General features: G+C 34.3%; 2 protein-coding genes and 1 long non-coding RNA gene across 3 annotated transcripts; all 3 read left to right on the top strand.

The window, feature by feature from the left end:
* Positions 1-348: 348 nt before the first annotated feature.
* Positions 349-1,378, top strand: LOC147759587 (uncharacterized). Its single transcript, XR_015331301.1, has 3 exons — positions 349-496; positions 789-815; positions 1,248-1,378. It is a non-coding gene; the product is annotated as an uncharacterized LOC147759587 (long non-coding RNA).
* A 6,587-nt stretch (positions 1,379-7,965) lies between these two features.
* LOC147759586 (bone morphogenetic protein 1-like) lies at positions 7,966-11,389 on the top strand. The gene is made up of 7 exons (XM_086997530.1): positions 7,966-7,999; positions 8,425-8,612; positions 9,026-9,176; positions 9,794-9,817; positions 10,287-10,483; positions 10,952-11,096; positions 11,352-11,389. Exons 1-7 carry the CDS (start codon positions 7,966-7,968, stop codon positions 11,387-11,389), a joined length of 777 nt encoding a protein of 258 aa, XP_086853656.1.
* Positions 11,390-13,959: 2,570 nt separating this feature from the next.
* On the top strand, positions 13,960-18,725 carry LOC106167432 (bone morphogenetic protein 1). Its single transcript, XM_086997980.1, has 7 exons — positions 13,960-13,997; positions 15,369-15,556; positions 16,050-16,200; positions 17,063-17,086; positions 17,623-17,819; positions 18,288-18,432; positions 18,688-18,725. The coding sequence occupies exons 1-7, from the start codon at positions 13,964-13,966 to the stop codon at positions 18,723-18,725; spliced, it is 777 nt and encodes a 258-aa protein (XP_086854106.1). The 5' UTR covers positions 13,960-13,963.
* The last annotated feature ends 3,415 nt before the right edge of the window (positions 18,726-22,140 follow it).

Raw genomic sequence — 22,140 nt, 5'->3', positions numbered from 1 at the left:
ACTACCCGCTGCAGTATGTCGACAATACTGACTGCTACTACACCATTACACCACTTCTGCCGGGAGGGGGCGTGGCACTCACTTTTGTTGTCTTTGGTTTAGAATACGATGGCAGCTGTCAAGACGACTATGTTGAGGTATTATTTTATACCCATGTGATAGTTAACAAAACTTACCTGTTGAATCTAGAAAAAAGAAGATTTAATTAAGTTTGAGACAAAGTTGAGAGCAGACATCAGAATTAAGCTGCAGGAGCATTTTCACAATTTTAACAGAGCGCGCTAAAGCACTTGTCTTTCTTCTTGTTGCTATATATTGTTATCGCATAATATTCTATTTGAACAGATAAGAAGCGAGTCATCATCAGGGAGTCAATTGTCAAAGAGGTGTGGTTCCAATGTACCTGGTTCAGTCTATGACACAAATGGCTTGTGGATCCACTTCCACACAGATGGCGGGACGGTCGATATAGGTTTCCAGGCCATTTATTGTCACTGTAAGTAAGATAAATCAAGGACCGAATTCATCTCATTAAGAATAAATGTTTATTAATGTATATGCAAGTTTGAGTATATGTTCACTCTGGAGAATAGTACCAAAACTGATGATCATGACTAAATCATTTTTTTTTTTTGCCATAGCCCATACTAGTTAAATCACTTGCATCAGTTTTGATACTGTAAAAATTGCAATCATCACTGTAAACTTTTGAGTATTTTTCTTGTGTCATAGATTCTTGTAGATAAATGTGACATTGATATTAACTTTACGTTTACTTTATATGCCAGCCACCGATGAGTGTCAAGAATTGATTGGTAAATATCATTTTTGATGTATTTGAAGAATATTGTTTATGAATATTGTTTATGCTGTGCACTCAGTCACAATATATAGGTCCATTTAATTTTTTTATTTTATGAAAAGTAAGTGAGTGGAATTTTTTGTCCATGTGGAACTTAATAAGGAACATCAGTAAATTAAGCAATTTTAAAAAATTAAAATAATAATTATTATATTTACCGGTTGTCACACTTAAAGCATAAATAGCATAAATATGCCAAATTCGTCACCATGGTACATTCTTCCATCGATCTAGTTCGATTTTTACTAAAAGTGAAAATGTGCAACTTGTCAGGAAGCGAGAATGGTGTCAGAAAATGTATTGTGTGTTTATTTAAATAACTCAATACAAAGTTATATAAAGGTTCAGTGCTCATTGTGTGAGTTATTAACTTCTGGTATTGCAGCTAACCCATGCGGAGAATCCACTTTTCTTGATGGCAGTGGTGAAATCACGTCACCTTTTTATCCGTATGGATACACAAAAAACGTTGACTGCAAGTACAATATAGCACCTTATAAGCCAGAATCATGCGTGATCTTGACCTTTGTGGACGAGTTTGATATCGAGGCTGAATGTGATGACTATGTTGAGGTCGGTGCAACAATTTAAATCTTTATTTCATAGCAGCTTGTTAGTTCTGTCCTTTTTATTGTTATAATGGGGACACCATGGACATTTCCTAATTTGATGCTGCATATAACATGTTCAAAGTGTCGTTACATGTGAATTTTAAACACAATAAATTAATTCGAAATACTTTTAGTCACACAAAACTGTTAATGTAAACGTACTGGTAAAATTGTATTTTATCATACTTTAAATATACACAAGGTGATTAACCCAGTCAGCATGGAAACCCTTATTCCAAGGACCTGCGGTAGTAACGCGCCCAGTGTTGCAGTACATGCGGGTTTTCTGGAGGTCCGCTTCCATTCTGATTCTACAAATATAGGGAAGGGATTTAAAGCAGTGTACCATGAATGTGAGTACTGGCCGATAGACTTCGAGATCGATACATATTTTTTTTAAAAATTCTCATATTGGTAAAGAGATACATTTTTTAAAGAGACTAAACGTACCAGTATTTTCTCTAGTTAGACGCAATGTTTAGACCTAGCTAGGCCATTGTTCACGCTACTTAATCTTCATTGATGAAGGGCCGAAATATTATGCCTAACAGAGACAACACATTTAGAGTTCAAACAAACAGTTTTTTATCATGTTTTTATCAAATTGTTGAAATGGGGGGTTATGGCTCGTCTCAAATTTATGAATCAAAATATCACTTATCAGATATTAAGTTTTCTAGCTTTCGGTTTTTCATTTGATCTTGTCATTGTCATTTTTCGTTTATTTAGTCATTTATTTATTTTTATATGCTACCAGAAAACGTTGGAGAGGGAGAAATTTAATGCCATATCAATAAACAACACCATACATATAACTAATTAATAAAGATAACAGTAAAAACATAAACCAATGTATTCTCAACAAATGTTTTTCTGTTTTTTGTTGTAATGGATGGTATGCCAATATACGATTTCAAGATTTCCCATTTTTAACTGTTAATAAGGGCATTTTCACAGAAGCTTTTTTCATCCAATTTATACTTTCATTTTTGCACAGCAATTGGAGATTGTCGTCTAAAAGGTGGGTAAGGAAGAAACATATAATACATTTAATATATAGTTTTATCAGATGAGTTCAGCTGATAACTAGCTAATATGGGAGCGTTAATTCTTAGTGTTTTCTTATAATGGAAACGGTTAAATTAACAGTTTTAAGAAAATGTTTTATACTTCTATGACACGTCCCTTCTGCCGCTGAATGACAACCACCTTATTTAACAGTACATCATCACACCGATATGTTAAAACGACAACATGTAGTTTGTTGACACATGTTTCGAATACCAATTGAAAATTACAATCTTTTTTGGTTAGGTACATGCGTTTCCAACGAACACATTAATTATAACAGGGTCGTTAAATAATTAATGCTCTTCTGAGTTCTGTCATGGGAAGTGACCAATACGGAGACGAACCCAACAACAAAGAATCTCCCCTGTTACATGTATATAAATATATGCCACTTGTTGGGATGTTCTAATGTCATAAAATACATTACTGCAGGCGGTGTAACAAGCACTTGCGGGGGTGAGTCCAATTCCACTTACGTCACCACACCAAACTTTCCAGTGGCAAATTACGACCCCAGCACCGATTGTTACTACACTGTTAAACCTGCTGAACCCGGAATGGGCGTGGCACTTGCTTTTGTATCATTTCTAGTGACTTCAAGCGACAACTGTACAGGAGATTACGTGCAGGTGGGTGGGCAGTTTGCAGTACCTAATTTTATAATAATTAGCTATGGCGCATTGCATTCAAGTATCAGTGTATGCTTCGTAATACTTGATAACATTAAAAGAGTTTTAAATCATGCCACTGGCAACGGCGAAATATGACACAACAGACTTTCATTTAATATGATCAAATCAATATTCAGTTTGGAAGTGATGGATGTCTTGGTTCGTTCCAAACGATACTCCCATTCTTATCCAGAGGAGAGCCTCATACTCATATATTATTGCTTAAAATTTGCCTTTGGGGTAGTGCCAAAAGTAGGCAATCGTGTTACGATTTCATATTTATCCATTGAATAGTAGTGTATTATTTTTTGACAATCAAAGCACAGGGTTTACATTCATTGAAGTATAATTTCCTATATGTATCGCAGTATGAGGTGATCATCACATTAAAAAAAGAAATAATTTGCCAACAGATAAGGTCTTCAACTGGTGACGTTCTATCCCACACTTGTGGAAACAGTATACCAACCCCAGTGTTTGACCAAAATGGCTTGTGGATTCATTTCCATGCGGATGATTCCGGTGGTGATGCCGGATTCATGGCTATATACTGTAACAGTAAGTAAATAAATTATGCTTGTTAGCCTTTAACATGGTTCATTAGCAAAAAGGGACTGTACACCACATTTGAAAACTTGTCAATACTCTTAAGTGCTTTTGTTGAACGGCACCGTGTCCATTTATAATGTACCCAGTATGAACATTAATTGTCGTCATGTTATAGTTTAAATTTAAGATCTTTATGTAGCTTATACACACTGACTGTTATTCACTATTGAAAAGTTATATTTTATTTACATTTTCAAACATCAGCAACTGAGGAGTGTGCACGACAAACTGGTAAATATTAGCTATCGGCGCTGTAAACATACTGTCAGTAATACAGTTAAAATAAATGTAGTACAGTTATTTAACAAGTAAATTGTCCAACAGAAATGGTACGTTAACCGCTATACGCCTAGTTTGTCATATTTCTATTTAAGGCAAAGACATTTAATATGTCACCTCAATTTGTTTTACTTAATTATTAATGTAGCAAGTAATTCATTTGTTTATCTAAACATTAACGATCCGTATTCAGACGTTTATACTTGTATATGCATCCAGATGTATATCTGTACATTATGCCTTCCATATCAACGTTTCCAGAAAATCCGTGCCGTGACGGCAATTTTATTGCTGGTACCGGAGAGATAAAGTCGCCGTTTTACCCAATAGCATACCCTGATAATATTAAGTGCGAGTACACCATTACACTGGATGATCAGGAATCCTGTGTCGCCTTGTCATTTGTGGGAGAATTTGAATTACAATCTGGGTGTTCTGATTATATAGATGTAAGTCTATTCTAATATCAGAATTGTGAGGCAGTTGCATTGTATACACAGCAAGAGGCCATGACTGTGTTTTGTTTATCTGTCTTTTGTCTGTCCGTCTGGTGATTTCTCTGTGCTTGTTCATATATGAAATTAAATAATATTAAATTATGTATTAAAATAATAATATTACATTTTTCCAAGAAGTAAAAATTTTTTTATGACCAAATATTACTTTTCCCTAATGGAAAATAGCGGGTGAAAATCAAGGGCGGATATGATTTGGTAGGTTCAGGGAGTAACCCAGGACAATATTTTTATTCACAATTCTAGTTAAAAATGAGACCGTGCCTTTCTTTTATAGTGCATTCAGAACAGCGGTGTAACAGATTCGTAGATCAAATATGAGGACCCACTAAAAAGCTTCCCTCTTAATTCCCGATTAGTCACTGAAAAGATACCCTGTGGGAATTACGCAACCAGCATTCAAGAACTTTACTTTATTTAGTATATTAATTTTATCACAATAGGTATATTATCTTTTATTATATAGATTGTCGACCCAATCTCAGGAGTTGCTATTTATCCCCGAATCTGCGGCACCAACAAGCCAAGCGGGGACATCAAGGCAAAAAGTCTCCTTGTGCGGTTCCAAACCGATGGATCCAATACAAAGAAAGGGTTTCAAGCAGTGTTTAACTGTAAGCTCATCCAAAATGAAATATGCTTTCTCGTCCTCTCTTTCTCTCTCTCAGATATTTTCCATAAGCCCGCTCAAATAGATTTTTCTTTACATACCGTTACCAGATAATGTATACTGCATGTATAATGGTGTTTTTAATCTTATTGATGGGTTTTTGTTTTTCTACCTGTCCTTGAATACTAAATTCGATTACAACACATCTTACCAAAGGGCAATGAACAGTAGTATTATAGACGTGGCTTCTGTTTCATAATGTTGATTTAAGATAAAAACACGTTTTTCTCAAGATTAATGTGAATATTTTGGCTCCAGCACAAAAACAAACCAGTCTTAAAGTTTATGCTAGTTTTTGACGTGGAATTTTTTTTCTTTTTTTGTAAGGCAGGACCTCGTTGTTTAGTGTACATGTATCTTGAACATTTTAATAGTATCACCTTCCGTTTCTAAAACGTAATTAATTCATTTTGCAGCAACAAAGGATTGTCAAATGCCAGGTAAGAAACAATACATATATATATACATACATTGTATGATAATAAAATTATTTGTTTTTTAAAAAGGACATATATCCAACCTGCAAGACATGGCGTTTCGACCCATCCGTAAAGGGCCACTGTAACATGACTGACTCGTATTTACGAATTCCAGAAGTCAGTCATGTGACTAAGGTCTTTTATGAATATGTTCGAAATGCTATGCTTCATACTAAGAAGGTAAGGAACGATTAATTTTATCATTATTCTACAAAAGGTAATAAAACCCTCAAAAACTGTATTTACATTCGCACTTGCTATGGAACTTTTCAACAAAACAACGTTGTGGTTTGGACAAAGCTGAGCATTACAGTGAAATGCATTAAAAAAGCGACTCGACAGCTTTCTAATTTGCAGGGCAGAATTAGCACCTGCACGCGGCATTGACATAAACATAAATGTTCATATGTGACCTTTTATTCTACGTAGATGGGCCACATAGGTTATGCATGTAAACATCTAAGCATTTATTGCGCAAATACTCAATATTTCTTCTCCCGTTACTTGGCCATTGTTTCACAGGCGTGACCTAAGCCAGGTATATCAACTGGTTTGTGAAAGTGTCACAGTGAAGTTAAACATTGAAACTACTAGTTGTGCATGTTATTACTTTTAGTATAGAAACACATGTGGCTTTCGTACTTTCCTATGGATAGCTACTATAGAATGCTCATATAAACACATGTAACTTTCCTACTGCTACTATGAAATGCTAATATAAAAGAAAATTATTACATTTTTGAGTATTTTTCTAGCGAGAGTGCTTTTTTATGCTGCTTCGTATAAGTAGAGATATCGTTTGATGGTAAATAAATGAATATATAACTACAAAAAAAAAAAAAAAGATTAAAAATCATTCAATTATAAATTGGATAAATTGGCTGAGAGGTATATGAAAAGTAAGGGGAAAAGGTTGGTGTTTGTTTAATGTGCACTTTGCATAAAAGACTTTTTATTTAATTCACAGGGACGCACAGGTACTTCAAATTAGTATTGATATCTGGTTTTTCCTTTTAACCTAATTTAACCTAACAAGAATAATGTTACCGGCAGGGACAGAGTTGCATCCCGTGAGCGGATTCAAAATTAAATTGTGACTTATAACTTCAATATTAATTAGTAAAATTTGCATGTACATTTTCAGATGCTTTTAATTATGTATCTAACATGTTCATTTTAAGAGCTCGTGACAAAGATTACATTGGAAATTGATTTAATATCTGAACGGAAAATTATCATTACATACAGTACCTTTCTTTTATTTCTATGTCAAATGACATGCATTCATCTTTTTTATAGACTTTCTCGTCACAAGTTCCTGTGGAGAAGTTTTCGATTCCGGCGTCATCACCAGTCCTAATTACCCGCTGCAGTATGCCGACAATAGTGACTGCTACTACACCATAACATCCCTGCTGCCGGGAAGGGGCGTGGCACTTGCTTTTGTTACGTTTGATTTAGAATACAATGGCAGCTGTCAAGACGACTATGTTGAGGTATTATTTTATATCCATGTGATAGTAAACAAGACTTGCGTGTTAAGATTCAGAAAAAGAAGATGTAAGTTTTAAATAAAGTTGCGAGGAGATGTCAGAATCTTAAGCTGTAGGAGCATTTTCCCAACTTAAACACAGCACGCCAAAGCACTCGTCCGGTTATTTTGTTCTTCATCTTCTCTTCTTCTTTTTCTTCTTCTTGTTACATGTTGTTATCACAAAAAATCTTTTTGAATAGATAAGAAGGGAGTCATCATCAGGAAATCAATTGTTAAAGAGGTGTGGTTCCAGTGTGCCTAGTCCAGTCTATGACCCAAATGGCCTGTGGATCCACTTCCACACAGATGGCGGGACGGTCGATATAGGTTTCCAGGTCATTTATTGTCGCTGTAAGTGAGATTGATCAAGGACCGAATTGATCTCATTAATAACAAATGTTCACTTATGTATATGCAGGTTTAAGTATATATGCGTGTAAATACTCTAGGGAATAGTTAAAGTACCAAAACTGATGATCATGACTTAATCAGTTTTTTTTTTTTTTTTTTTTTTGGCATTGCCCATACTAGTTAAATCACTTGCATCAGTTGTCATACTGTGAAAATAACAATCACCACTGTAAACTTTCGAGCGTTTTCTTGTGTCATAGATTCTTGTTGATCATTTTGATACTGATATTAACTATCTTTACGTTTACTTTACATGCCAGCCACCGATGAGTGTCAAGAATTGATTGGTAAATATCCTTTTTCATGTATTTGGAGAATATTGTTTATGAATATTGTTTATGCTGTGCACTCATTCGCATTATATAGGTCCATTTAAAATTTTCATTTTATGAAAAGAGAGTGGAAGAATTATTTTTGTCCACGTGGAACATCAGTCTAGCGACTTTAAAAGTAAAAATAATAATTATTAGATTTATCTGTCCCCACACTAAAGCATAAATAGGCTAAATTTTAAACCTTCGACACCATGTTACACTCTTCCATCGATCTAGTTCATTATTTACTAAAAAAGAAAAGCTGCAACTTGTCAGGTAGCGAGTAAGGTGTCGAACGTCTCAGAAAATGTCTCATATGTTTATTTCAAATAACTCAATACAAAGTTATGTTAAGGTTCAATGCTCATTGTGTGAGTTATTAACTTCTGTTATTACAGCAAACCCTTGCGGAGAGTACACTTTTCTTGATGGCAGTGGTGAAATCACGTCACCTTTTTATCCGTATGGATACACTAAAAACGTTGACTGCAAGTACAATATAGCGCCTTATAACCCAGAATCATGCGTGGCATTGACCTTTGTGGACGAGTTTGACATCGAGGCTGACTGTGATGACTATGTTGAGGTCGGTGCAATAATTAAAATCTTGATTTTGTAGCAGCTTGTTAGTTCTGTCAATTTTTTTGGTATAATGATGCGGATATGTATATATTTAACAGGTTATGAAATAAAATGAATCATGGAGACACTATGGAAATTTCCTAATCTGAGATGTTGCCTCTAACATGTTAAAAGTGTTGTTACATGTGTATTTTAAACACGATGAATATATTCGAAATAATTTTAGTCACACAAAACTGTTAACGTAAACACACTGGTAAATTGTATTTTATGTGAAACTTGAGTACATTCGAGATGTTTATAAACCTGTATGAATTGATTTTTTTGTATTTTTGTCCCCGCGGCATATCCAGTCTGGCTCTTCCCTTAAAGCTATTGAAGTTGATCATGTATAAACATGGGTCAATGTATTCACAGGTAATCAACCCAGTCACCATGGAAACCCTTATCCCAAGGACCTGCGGTAGTAACGCGCCCAGTGTTGCAGTACATGCGGGTTTTCTGGAGGTCCGCTTCCATTCTGATTCTACAAATATAGGGAAGGGATTTAAAGCAGTGTACCATGAATGTGAGTACTGACCGATAGACTTTGAGATCGATACATATTTTTAAAAATCATCATATTGGTAAAGATATAATTATTTTAAAGAGACTAAACGTAGCAGTATTTTCAGTAGTGAGTTGCAATGTTTCGACCTAGCTAGGCCATTGATAACTCTACTTTATCTTCATTGATGACGGACCGAAATATTATGAATAACAGAAACAACACATTTAGAGTTCAAAGAAACAATTTTTTGATCATGTTTTTATCAAGTTTTTGAAGTCGGTGATTATGGCTTGTCTCAAATTTATGAATCAAAATATCACATATCGGATATTAAGTTTTCTAGCTTTCGGTTTTGCATTTGATCTTGTCATTGTCATTTATTTATTTTTATATGCTACCAGAAAACGTTGGAGAGGGAGAAATTTAATGCCATATCAATAAACAACACCATACATATAACTAATTTAAAAAGATTACATTAAAAACATTAAACCAATGTATTCTCAACAAATGTTTTTCTGTTTTTTTGTTGTAATGAATGGTATGTAAATTTGCAATTTCAAGATTTCCCATTTTTATCTGTTAATAAGCGCATGAAGATTTTTCATCCAATTTATACTTTCATTTTTGCACAGCAATTGGAGACTGTCGTCTAAAAGGTGGGTAAGGAAAAACAATTTTAATACATTTCAGATATTGTTTTATCAGATGAGTTCAGCTGATAACTAGCTACTGTGGGAGCGTTAATTCTTAGTGTTTTCATATAATGGAAACGGTTAAATTAACAGTTTAAAGAAAATGTTTTATACTTCTATGACACCCTTCCGCCGCTGAATGATAACCACCTTATTTAACAGTACATCATCACACCGGTATGTTAAAACGACAACATGTAGTTTGTTGACACATATTTCAAATACCAATCGAAAATTATAATCATATTTGGTTAGGTATATTCATTTACAACGAACAAATAAATTATAACAGGGTCGTAAAATAAGGCTCGTCTGAATTTTGTCAAAGGAAGTGACAAATACGAAAAGGGAACTAACAATAAAAAATCATCCATATCATATAAAAAATCCCTCTCGTTGAGATGTTCTAAAGTCATGAAATACATTTCTGCAGGCGGTGTTACAAGCACTTGTGGGGGTGAGTCCAATTCCACTTACGTCACCACACCAAACTTTCCAGTGGCAAATTACGATCCCAGCACCGATTGTTACTACACTGTTAAACCTGCTGAACCCGGAATGGGCGTGGCTCTTGCTTTCGTATCATTTCGAGTGACTTCAAGCGACAACTGTTCGGGAGATTACGTACAGGTGGGTTGACAATTTAAAGTGCCTTATAATTATAATTAACAGCTATGGCACATTAAATTCAAATGCCAGCGTAATACTGGATAACTTTAAAAGAGTTTTAAATCATGCCACTGGCAATAATGAAATATAACAAAATAGACTTTCATTTAGTACGATCAAATCAAGTTTGGAATAGATGGATTTCTTCTTTCGTTCCAAACAATACTCCCATTCTTATCTAGAAGAGAACCACATATTCATTTATTAATGCTCAAAATTGTGCCTTTTGGGTGGTGCCAGAAGTAGGCAATCGTGTTACACGGTTTGTTATTTATTCATTGAATAGTACTGGAATATACCCTTTTTTGCCAATCAAAGGATAGGGTTTACGTTCATTGAATTATAATTTCTCATATGTATCGCTCATATGCATATGTATCGCAGTATGTGGTGATCATCACATTAAAAAAAGAAATAATTTTCCAACAGATAAGGTCTTCAACTGGTGACGTTCTATCCCACACTTGTGGAAACAGTATACCGACCCCAGTGTCTGACCGAAAAGGTTTGTGGATTCATTTTCATGCGGATGATTCCGGTGGTGATGCCGGGTTCATGGCTATATACTGCAACAGTAAGTAAATAGATTATCCTTGTTAGCCTTTAACATGGTTCATTAGCAAAAAGGGACTGTACACCACATTTGAAAACTTGTCAACATTCTTAAGTGTTTTTGTTTAACGGCATAGTGTCTATTTAAAATGTACCCAGTATGAACATTAATTGTCGTCATGTTATTGATGAAATTTAGGATCTTCATGTAGCTTATACACACTGACTGTTATTCAGTATGGTATAGTTATATTTTATTTACTTTTTCAATCATCAGCAATTGAGGAGTGCGCACGACAAACTGGTAAATATTAACTACCAACGCTGTAAATATACTTACTGTCAGTAATACAGTACCAATAAAAGTAATTCATGTACTGCTACTGTACTTAACGAGTCAATTGTCCAACTGAAACGGTACGTTAACCACTATACGTCTAGTTTGTCACATTTCTATTTAAAGCAGAGAAATTGAATATGTCACCTCAATTTGTTCTACTTATTAATGTAGCAAGTAATTCATTTGTTTATCTGTACGTTGACTATCCATTCAGCTGTTTATACTTATATATGCATCTTCATGTATGTCTGTACGTTCTGCCTTCTATATCAACGTTTCCAGATAATCCATGCGGTGGCGGCAATTTTATTGCTGGTACCGGAGGGATAAAGTCGCCATTTTATCCAATAGCTTACCCTGATAATATTAAGTGTTAGTACATTATAACACCGGGTGATCCGGAATCCTGTGTCGCCTTGTCCTTTGTGGGAGAATTTGAACTAGAATCGGACTGTTCTGATAACTACAATATAAATGCAATAACTTATTATAAAAAGCTATTTGGCCGTATATGCGCACACACTTGGAACATTGCAATAGAAAGCAATGCTATGATTGCAAACTGACCAAGCGCACAAATAATATCGGAGTATAAAACGATTCTTAAAGATATGCAAGGATATTATCACCCTTCAATTCTGAAGGACAGAATTGAATTGCTACTTAACACGCCAGAGCAAGAGTCATAAAATGTACATACATGTAATAGTAAGACCTTACTTGTTGCACATATTCACCATACAGGGCATAAAACTCTATGCGCCTATTATCTGGTTAAATACAACAGTTACTTGGACATTGTTTAAATAATCGTAACTCAAGCCAGGAATATCAACCGTTTTGTGGAACCTGTTACAGTGAATTTGAAAACAGACACTAGTAGTTTGTTTTATTACCTCTAGCATTGCTATCGGTGAATAGCTGCAAATAAATAAATAAAATCACGTGGACTTGAAATCCAACGTATTGTCTTATGGATACATCTCATATGCAACGAAAGTGTACGTCGATTATGCATCATATAAATACAAATATCATTTGATAATGGACAAATAGATATCAATGACTGTTAGCTTTTAAAGGGAGTAAGATATTTCAAGGGTTAATTCCGTCAGCAGTCCCAAGTTTCATAACCATGACTCATAATTTTAATGTCTGTAATGTATTAGTTATTTATTGTATGCATATCCTTAACATATTCGATTTTAACCAACATGCGTTTCTTTTAAAAGCTTGCGACAAAAATCAAATTATGTTGTTTAACGTTTAATGCTTCTAAAATTATTTTAAATATGTGTTATGAAGAAGAACGTATGTGTATAATACAATTTTGACTCGACGCCTTTAAAGAAACGTTGTTTTAGATTAATATAAATGTATAAATGTATAATTACCATAATATATTAGCAATGGAAAGTTTTTATCGTTTTATAGACTTTCTCGTCACAAGTTCGTGTGGGGAAGTTTTCGATTCCGGCGTCATCACCAGTCCTAGCTACCCGCTGCAGTATGTCGACAATACTGACTGCTACTACACCATTACACCCCTGTTGCCGGGAGGGGGCGTGGCACTCGCTTTTGTTACGTTTGATTTAGAAAACGATGACAGTTGTGGTTATGACTATGTTCAGGTATTATTTTATAGTCATGCATGTAGTATTATAATCTATAAAAATATGTAAATTATTTTATTTGATGTGAGCAGATCGATACTTGAAGTTCAAAAATAAATTTCTCTATTCTCACACAGCGCGTTAAAGCACTCGTCTGGGTATTTTCTTTTCTTCTTATTATTATGATGATCATCTGTTATAAGTACATTTTATTGGACAGATTAGAAGCGAGTCAGCATCAGGGAATGAATTGTTAAAGAGATGTGGTTCGAATGTACCTAGTCCAGTCTATGACCCAAATGGCATGTGGATCCACTTCCACACAGATGGCGGGGTGGTCGGTAATGGATTTCTGGCCATATACTGTAACTGTAAGTAAGGGCCTATTCCCATAGATTTTAGTTCGATCTATCCCCGTGGGGAGTCTCACTAGATTACTGTCAAATAATCCGGCTTAAATGTCCGTCTCGCCTACTACAAGCTGTAAGGGGGTAATTAACTTTCGTGCCCGCTCGGCTGACAGCTATTTCGCGTGAACCCCCAGGGAGTTAGGTCGATCTAGTTTGGATCGATCTTATCTCTGGGAATGGGGTCTAAGATTAATCAAGGATCGAATTCATCTCATCTCATTTTGAAGGAACATTTAGTAATTTGTCAAATTCAAGTATATGTGAGTATAAGAACTATCGAGAATGCTTCTAAGTACCAGACTCTTTTCTGAGGGATTTTTTGCCATTGTCTGTGTCAGTTTAATACTTTGCATCGATTTTGATATTTTGAAATATACCATAAAGGTTACGATCTTTGGGGTGTTTTTTGTGTAATAAATTCTTATACACAATTTTGACACTTATATTAACTGCGAACTTTGGGACGTTTTCCATTGTGTAAAAATTTTTTGTAATTAATTTTGATTTTACTCAATTCTCACTTGGAATGCTAGCCAGTGAAGAGTGCCAAGAATTGATAGGTAAATATCCTTACTTCATGTCTTTGAAGGTTATTGTTAACGTGTTTTTCTTCCTATTTACGTACTATAAATAATTTATATAAACCTGAAATGTAGATTTAGTTAATCATTGTATTTTATAGCGTTTATATTCTTGTCACTGGTCGGTACAGAGCCCGTATTTTATCCCCCTTTATATTTATATGAATACAAATATAGCTAATTATTTGCCTTACAATTTTAATAAATTTTATTAAACGAGTGTTTAAAGACAAACAACGTGCTGGGAACTTCAACAACTTTCCCAAAACCATCGAGGTATATTTACCAAATCAAAAACCAATGAGGGTACATAGATCCTTAAAATCATTTTTAGTTCTATTTTTTTTTATTTCATTTTTGGCGACTCGTCTGAAATTTCCAGCTTCCAATTCCATTGCCAAATCTTGTACAGTCTAGCAGGTTACTAATGAATGAAGTACTATAGCTGGGTCCTAATGCTGCTATAATATCCAAAAAGGAGAAGACTGGGTTGCGTATAGTGCTAACTAAGACAGATAGAATTTAAATAGTAGCCACTTGGCAAAAAAATAAATAAATTAATTAATTGATAAATAAAATGAAATAAAATTATATATATAATAATAATAATAATAATAATAATAATAATAATAATAATAATATCAAAAGAAAAAAATCACTCTCCGTGTTACTTGATCTCTTCAGCCTTGTGATTGCTCGAAAGTATGAGAAAAAAAAACATTGTTTTCTTCTCACTTTCTGTTCTCTAGTTGACGTTAAAAAACTTACGTATTGTTCCTTTTCTTTATTATACTTTTGTTAATTTAATCAGCCAAGTTTCAACAGGAATTAGTATAAATAATTAACAACAAACTCCTGCCTCATAAATGTAAATATATGTTTGCTTCTAACCCATAGTCTACCTACAGTCTGTTCTACAGTCTAAGGCACGTTGTATGTCTGTGACTTGGGTGTTTTCAATTACATATTGCTTTCATGAGTTATATGCTTCATTTATCCGTAGTTTTTTTTATAATAGCCTAAAGATATTTTCTCGGAAAAGTCATAAAATTTCTCTTATTCATCAAATTATGTTCCACCCTGATCAGTTGAAAATTTGCAGTTGATAATTTTTAATTGAAATTTCTAATTTTTACCGCCACGATGTTCACCAGTCTACCTTTATATTACTTAAGTGCTTCAAAAGTCTAGAATTCACATGCGAGTTAATGTATCGTAATTTTGTTAACGATTGGGATATGATACGCCTTGGTTAATTGATAACAAGAGAAACACGTTCAAATTTTCTGGATTTTTTTTACATAACGGTTTGGCACTCATGGTAAAACTTATGGTATTGTGCTATTGCAGATAACCCATGCGGAGAGTCCACTTTTCTTAATAGCAGTGGAGAAATCACGTCACCTTTTTATCCTTATGGATACACATATAACACTAACTGCAAGTACAATATAGCGCCCTATAACCCAGAATCATGTGTGACCTTGACCTTTATTGACGAGTTTGATATCGATGCTGCCTGTAATGACTATGTTGAGGTGGGTGCAATGCTTCCAGATTTTAAAGCAGCTTGCTACTCTTGTTTTTCTTGAACTTTTCATGGATTTATCATTTATCTATAAGTAATTACTAAATATTTCATGCAATAAAACAAATAAACAGGAATTTTTCCGAGATGTTGCATCTAACGTGAAAAAGTGTTGTTCCGGGTTTTCAAAACAATGAGTTAATTCGCATTTTTACCTCCATAAAGAGTTGTCTCTTAAAGCAATAAGCTATTCGATAGAAATTTAATCTAGTAGAATCGAATGCCTTTATTAATTCAATCGAGAAATTCTTTCATAAAACGATATTAATGTTGACATAATTCCGTGTAACTTAAGTACATCTGAGGTTACATGTATACGCATAAAACTTATTTCAGAAAGATTTGAAACATTTTTTCATTTGTTTCCGAGCTTTTATCAAATCTGGCTCCTTCCTTAAATATCAAGCCTGATCATGCATAAACGTAGATAAATATACCTACAGGTAATCAACCCAGTCACCATGGAAACCCTTATTCCAAGGACCTGCGGTAGTAACGCGCCCAGTGTTGCAGTACATGCGGGTTTTCTGGAGGTCCGCTTCCATTCTGATTCTACAAATATAGGGAAGGGATTCAAAGCAGTGTACAACGAATGTGAGTACCGGTCCATAGATTGCGTCGATCTTTTAATCATCTTTACATAAGAGTCGATGAAAAAGCAATGTTACTGAATTATCACTTTGATGAATTGATGGAGTATGGCTTATTTCAGGTCAATAACAGGTTTGAGGAGTTAAAATATGAGATATTTTTGAAGCATTTCAAACCTTTTTACACTTTTAGTATATGTAATTCTAAACGTTAATTAACCTAACGTTCTGTTTAATAGAGTTTGGTCATGACTTTGTACTTATGCGTATATTCATTTTTTTACATGTCACCTGAAAATGGTGAAAAGACAGATAGACAAAGCCAATGTTTACATTGTTAAATGTTTCTAAACATGATCAGTAAAAAGGATAACAACTCTTCATATGAGATTCAAAATTCAACAAAAATACATTTTAAACAACACATAACAATATAATGAGTTCTATTTTACCACCATAACGGCGGTTATCGCAATCCTGAACTCTGTGCTTGCCATCGAACCACGTGGACGGTCTAAGGCGGTTAACCCCCGAAAAAAATAGCTTCAGAGATTATTTAAAAAACACTTTTTAGAAAACGATTGAATAAAGTTGTATGGAACGTATTTATTAACCATAGAAATATGGGAAAATCGTCGTCTACCTCAGGAAAATCAGTTTTATACCACTTTTCCTGCCAAAATGAGGAGTTATTATCCCCTTAAAGTACTTTTTAAGAGGTAATAAGGAGTAAGTTTATAATTTGCTGTAGTTGTGGTAATAGATAATATGCAAATATGCAATTTTAACATTTTCAATCTTTTATGTTGCCATATACATTTTATTGACCCACCTTTTTATCCAATTCATATTTTCATTTTGCACAGCCATAGGAAGCTGTCGTCTAAAAGGTGGGTAGTAAAAGTCACAAATCATTTTAACGCATTTAATGCATAGTATTATATGATAAATTGCTGTGTTCAGCAGATTATTAAAGCAATGTACATGTATATGCTTGTTACCAGCTGGTTGGGGCATTTTGCTAATTCTTCTTTTGTATTACCTTTTTATATCATGGCATATTTGTGAGCAAAAGGTCTCCTCAACATCTGTCATTCGCTTCAATTAATTCCCAGTCATCAATAACATCGAGATGATTCTGCTAAATACAACCGCCACGTTATACAATGCCTCCGAATGTTGGCACGACAAAGTAAAATTTGTTGACATATATATTCTGAGTCAAAGAGTGCATGTCCATTTCCAACGAGCCAACGAATGATTACAGTGTCGTAAATCAATACTTATTAGAATACTGTCAAGGTGCTAATAAAAAGGAGAAAAATTACCAAATGCAAAGTAGAAGCGCCCTTTTGGGTATAGGAGTAAAATATTTAATGCCCCCCTATTGAGAGATATTGTAATGCCATTGAATTCAATACTTTAGGCGGTGTAACAAGCACTTGCGGTGGAGAGTCCAATTCCACTTACGTCACCACACCAAACTTTCCAGTGGCAAATTACGACCCCAGCACTGATTGTTACTACACCATTAAACCTGCTGAACCCGGAATGGGCGTGGCACTTGCTTTCGTATCATTTCGAGTGACTTCAAGCGACAACTGTTCGGGAGATTACGTACAGGTGGGTTGACAATTTAAAGTGCCTTATAATTATAATTAACAGCTATGGCACATTAAATTCAAATGCCAGCGTAATACTGGATAACTTTAAAAGAGTTTTAAATCATGCCACTGGCAATAATGAAATATAACAAAATAGACTTTCATTTAGTACGATCAAATCAAGTTTGGAATAGATGGATTTCTTCTTTCGTTCCAAACAATACTCCCATTCTTATCTAGAAGAGAACCACATATTCATTTATTAATGCTCAAAATTGTGCCTTTTGGGTGGTGCCAAAAGTAGGCAATCGTGTTACACGGTTTGTTATTTATTCATTGAATAGTACTGGAATATACCCTTTTTTGCCAATCAAAGCATAGGGTTTACGTTCATTGAATTATAATTTCTTATATGTATCGCTCATATGCATATGTATCGCAGTATGTGGTGATCATCACATTAAAAAAAGAAATAATTTTCCAACAGATAAGGTCTTCAACTGGTGACGTTCTATCCCACACTTGTGGAAACAGTATACCGACCCCAGTGTCTGACCGAAAAGGTTTGTGGATTCATTTTCATGCGGATGATTCCGGTGGTGATGCCGGGTTCATGGCTATATACTGCAACAGTAAGTAAATAGATTATCCTTGTTAGCCTTTAACATGGTTCATTAGCAAAAAGGGACTGTACACCACATTTGAAAACTTGTCAACATTCTTAAGTGTTTTTGTTTAACGGCATAGTGTCTATTTAAAATGTACCCAGTATGAACATTAATTGTCGTCATGTTATTGATGAAATTTAGGATCTTCATGTAGCTTATACACACTGACTGTTATTCAGTATGGTATAGTTATATTTTATTTACTTTTTCAATCATCAGCAATTGAGGAGTGCGCACGACAAACTGGTAAATATTAACTACCAACGCTGTAAATATACTTACTGTCAGTAATACAGTACCAATAAAAGTAATTCATGTACTGCTACTGTACTTAACAAGTCAATTGTCCAACTGAAACGGTACGTTAACCACTATACGTCTAGTTTGTCACATTTCTATTTAAAGCAGAGAAATTGAATATGTCACCTCAATTTGTTCTACTTATTAATGTAGCAAGTAATTCATTTGTTTATCTGTACGTTGACTATCCATTCAGCTGTTTATACTTATATATGCATCTTCATGTATGTCTGTACGTTCTGCCTTCTATATCAACGTTTCCAGATAATCCATGCGGTGGCGGCAATTTTATTGCTGGTACCGGAGAGATAAAGTCGCCATTTTATCCAATAGCTTACCCTGATAATATTAAGTGCTAGTACATTATAACACCGGGTGATCCGGAATCCTGTGTCACCTTGTCCTTTGTGGGAGAATTTGAAATAGAATCGGACTGTTCTGATAACTACAATATAAATGCAATAACTTATTATAAAAAGCTATTTGGCCGTATATGCGCACACACTTGGAACATTGCAATAGAAAGCAATGCTATGATTGCAAACTGACCAAGCGCACAAATAATATCGGAGTATAAAACGGTTCTTAAAGATATGCAAGGATATTATCACCCTTCAATTCTGAAGGACAGAATTGAATTGCTACTTAACACGCCAGAGCAAGAGTCATAAAATGTACATACATGTAATAGTAAGACCTTACTTGTTGCACATATTCACCATACAGGGCATAAAACTCTATCCGCCTATTATCTGGTTAAATACAACAGTTACTTGGACATTGTTTAAATAATCGTAACTCAAGCCAGGAATATCAACCGTTTTGTGGAACCTGTTACAGTGAATTTGAAAACAGACACTAGTAGTTTGTTTTATTACCTCTAGCATTGCTATCGGTGAATAGCTGCAAATAAATAAATAAAATCACGTGGACTTGAAATCCAACGTATTGTCTTATGGATACATCTCATATGCAACGAAAGTGTACGTCGATTATGCATCATATAAATACAAATATCATTTGATAATGGACAAAAAGATATCAATGACTGTCAGCTTTTAAAGGGAGTAAGATATTTCAAGGGTTAATTCCGTCAGCAGTCCCAAGTTTCATAACCATGACTCATAATTTTAATGTCTGTAATGTATTAGTTATTTATTGTATGCATATCCTTAACATATTCGATTTTAACCAACATGCGTTTCTTTTAAAAGCTTGCGACAAAAATCAAATTATGTTGTTTAACGATTTATGCTTCTAAAATTATTTTAAATATGTGTTATGAAGAAGAATGTATTTGTATAATACAATTTTGACTCGACGCCTTTAAAGAAACGTTGTTTGAGATTAATATAAATGTATAAATGTATAATTACCATAATATATTAGCAATGGAAAGTTTTTATCGTTTTATAGACTTTCTCGTCACAAGTTCGTGTGGGGAAGTTTTCGATTCCGGCGTCATCACCAGTCCTAGCTACCCGCTGCAGTATGTCGACAATACTGACTGCTACTACACCATTACACCCCTGTTGCCGGGAGGGGGCGTGGCACTCGCTTTTGTTACGTTTGATTTAGAAAACGATGACAGTTGTGGTTATGACTATGTTCAGGTATTATTTTATAGTCATGCATGTAGTATTATAATCTATAAAAAATATGTAAATTATTTTATTTGATGTGAGCAGATCGATACTTGAAGTTCAAAAATAAATTTCTCTATTCTCACACAGCGCGTTAAAGCACTCGTCTGGGTATTTTCTTTTCTTCTTATTATTATGATGATCATCTGTTATAAGTTCATTTTATTGGACAGATTAGAAGCGAGTCAGCATCAGGGAATGAATTGTTAAAGAGATGTGGTTCGAATGTACCTAGTCCAGTCTATGACCCAAATGGCATGTGGATCCACTTCCACACAGATGGCGGGGTGGTCGGTAATGGATTTCTGGCCATATACTGTAACTGTAAGTAAGGGCCTATTCCCATAGATTTTAGTTCGATCTATCCCCGTGGGGAGTCTCACTAGATTACTGTCAAATAATCCGGCTTAAATGTCCGTCTCGCCTACTACAAGCTGTAAGGGGGTAATTAACTTTCGTGCCCGCTCGGCTGACAGCTATTTCGCGTGAACCCCCAGGGAGTTAGGTCGATCTAGTTTGGATCGATCTTATCTCTGGGAATGGGGTCTAAGATTAATCAAGGATCGAATTCATCTCATCTCATTTTGAAGGAACATTTAGTAATTTGTCAAATTCAAGTATATGTGAGTATAAGAACTATCGAGAATGCTTCTAAGTACCAGACTCTTTTCTGAGGGATTTTTTGCCATTGTCTGTGTCAGTTTAATACTTTGCATCGATTTTGATATTTTGAAATATACCATAAAGGTTACGATCTTTGGGGTGTTTTTTGTGTAATAAATTCTTATACACAATTTTGACACTTATATTAACTGCGAACTTTGGGACGTTTTCCATTGTGTAAAAATTTTTTGTAATTAATTTTGATTTTACTCAATTCTCACTTGGAATGCTAGCCAGTGAAGAGTGCCAAGAATTGATAGGTAAATATCCTTACTTCATGTCTTTGAAGGTTATTGTTAACGTGTTTTTCTTCCTATTTACGTACTATAAATAATTTATATAAACCTGAAATGTAGATTTAGTTAATCATTGTATTTTATAGCGTTTATATTCTTGTCACTGGTCGGTACAGAGCCCGTATTTTATCCCCCTTTATATTTATATGAATACAAATATAGCTAATTATTTGCCTTACAATTTTAATAAATTTTATTAAACGAGTGTTTAAAGACAAACAACGTGCTGGGAACTTCAACAACTTTCCCAAAACCATCGAGGTATATTTACCAAATCAAAAACCAATGAGGGTACATAGATCCTTAAAATCATTTTTAGTTCTATTTTTTTTATTTCATTTTTGGCGACTCGTCTGAAATTTCCAGCTTCCAATTCCATTGCCAAATCTTGTACAGTCTAGCAGGTTACTAATGAATGAAGTACTATAGCTGGGTCCTAATGCTGCTATAATATCCAAAAAGGAGAAGACTGGGTTGCGTATAGTGCTAACTAAGACAGATAGAATTTAAATAGTAGCCACTTGGCAAAAAAATAAATTAATTAATTAATTGATAAATAAAATGAAATAAAATTATATATATAATAATAATAATAATAATAATAATATCAAAAGAAAAAAATCACTCTCCGTGTTACTTGATCTCTTCAGCCTTGTGATTGCTCGAAAGTATGAGAAAAAAAAAACATTGTTTTCTTCTCACTTTCTGTTCTCTAGTTGACGTTAAAAAACTTACGCATTGTTCCTTTTCTTTATTATACTTTTGTTAAT

This window comes from Lingula anatina, chromosome 10 (assembly GCF_051362555.1).
Source record: "Lingula anatina isolate TDL-2025a chromosome 10, LinAna3.0, whole genome shotgun sequence".
Lineage (NCBI taxonomy): Eukaryota > Metazoa > Brachiopoda > Lingulata > Lingulida > Lingulidae > Lingula > Lingula anatina.
This window is presented reverse-complemented; position numbering and strand designations above follow the sequence as displayed.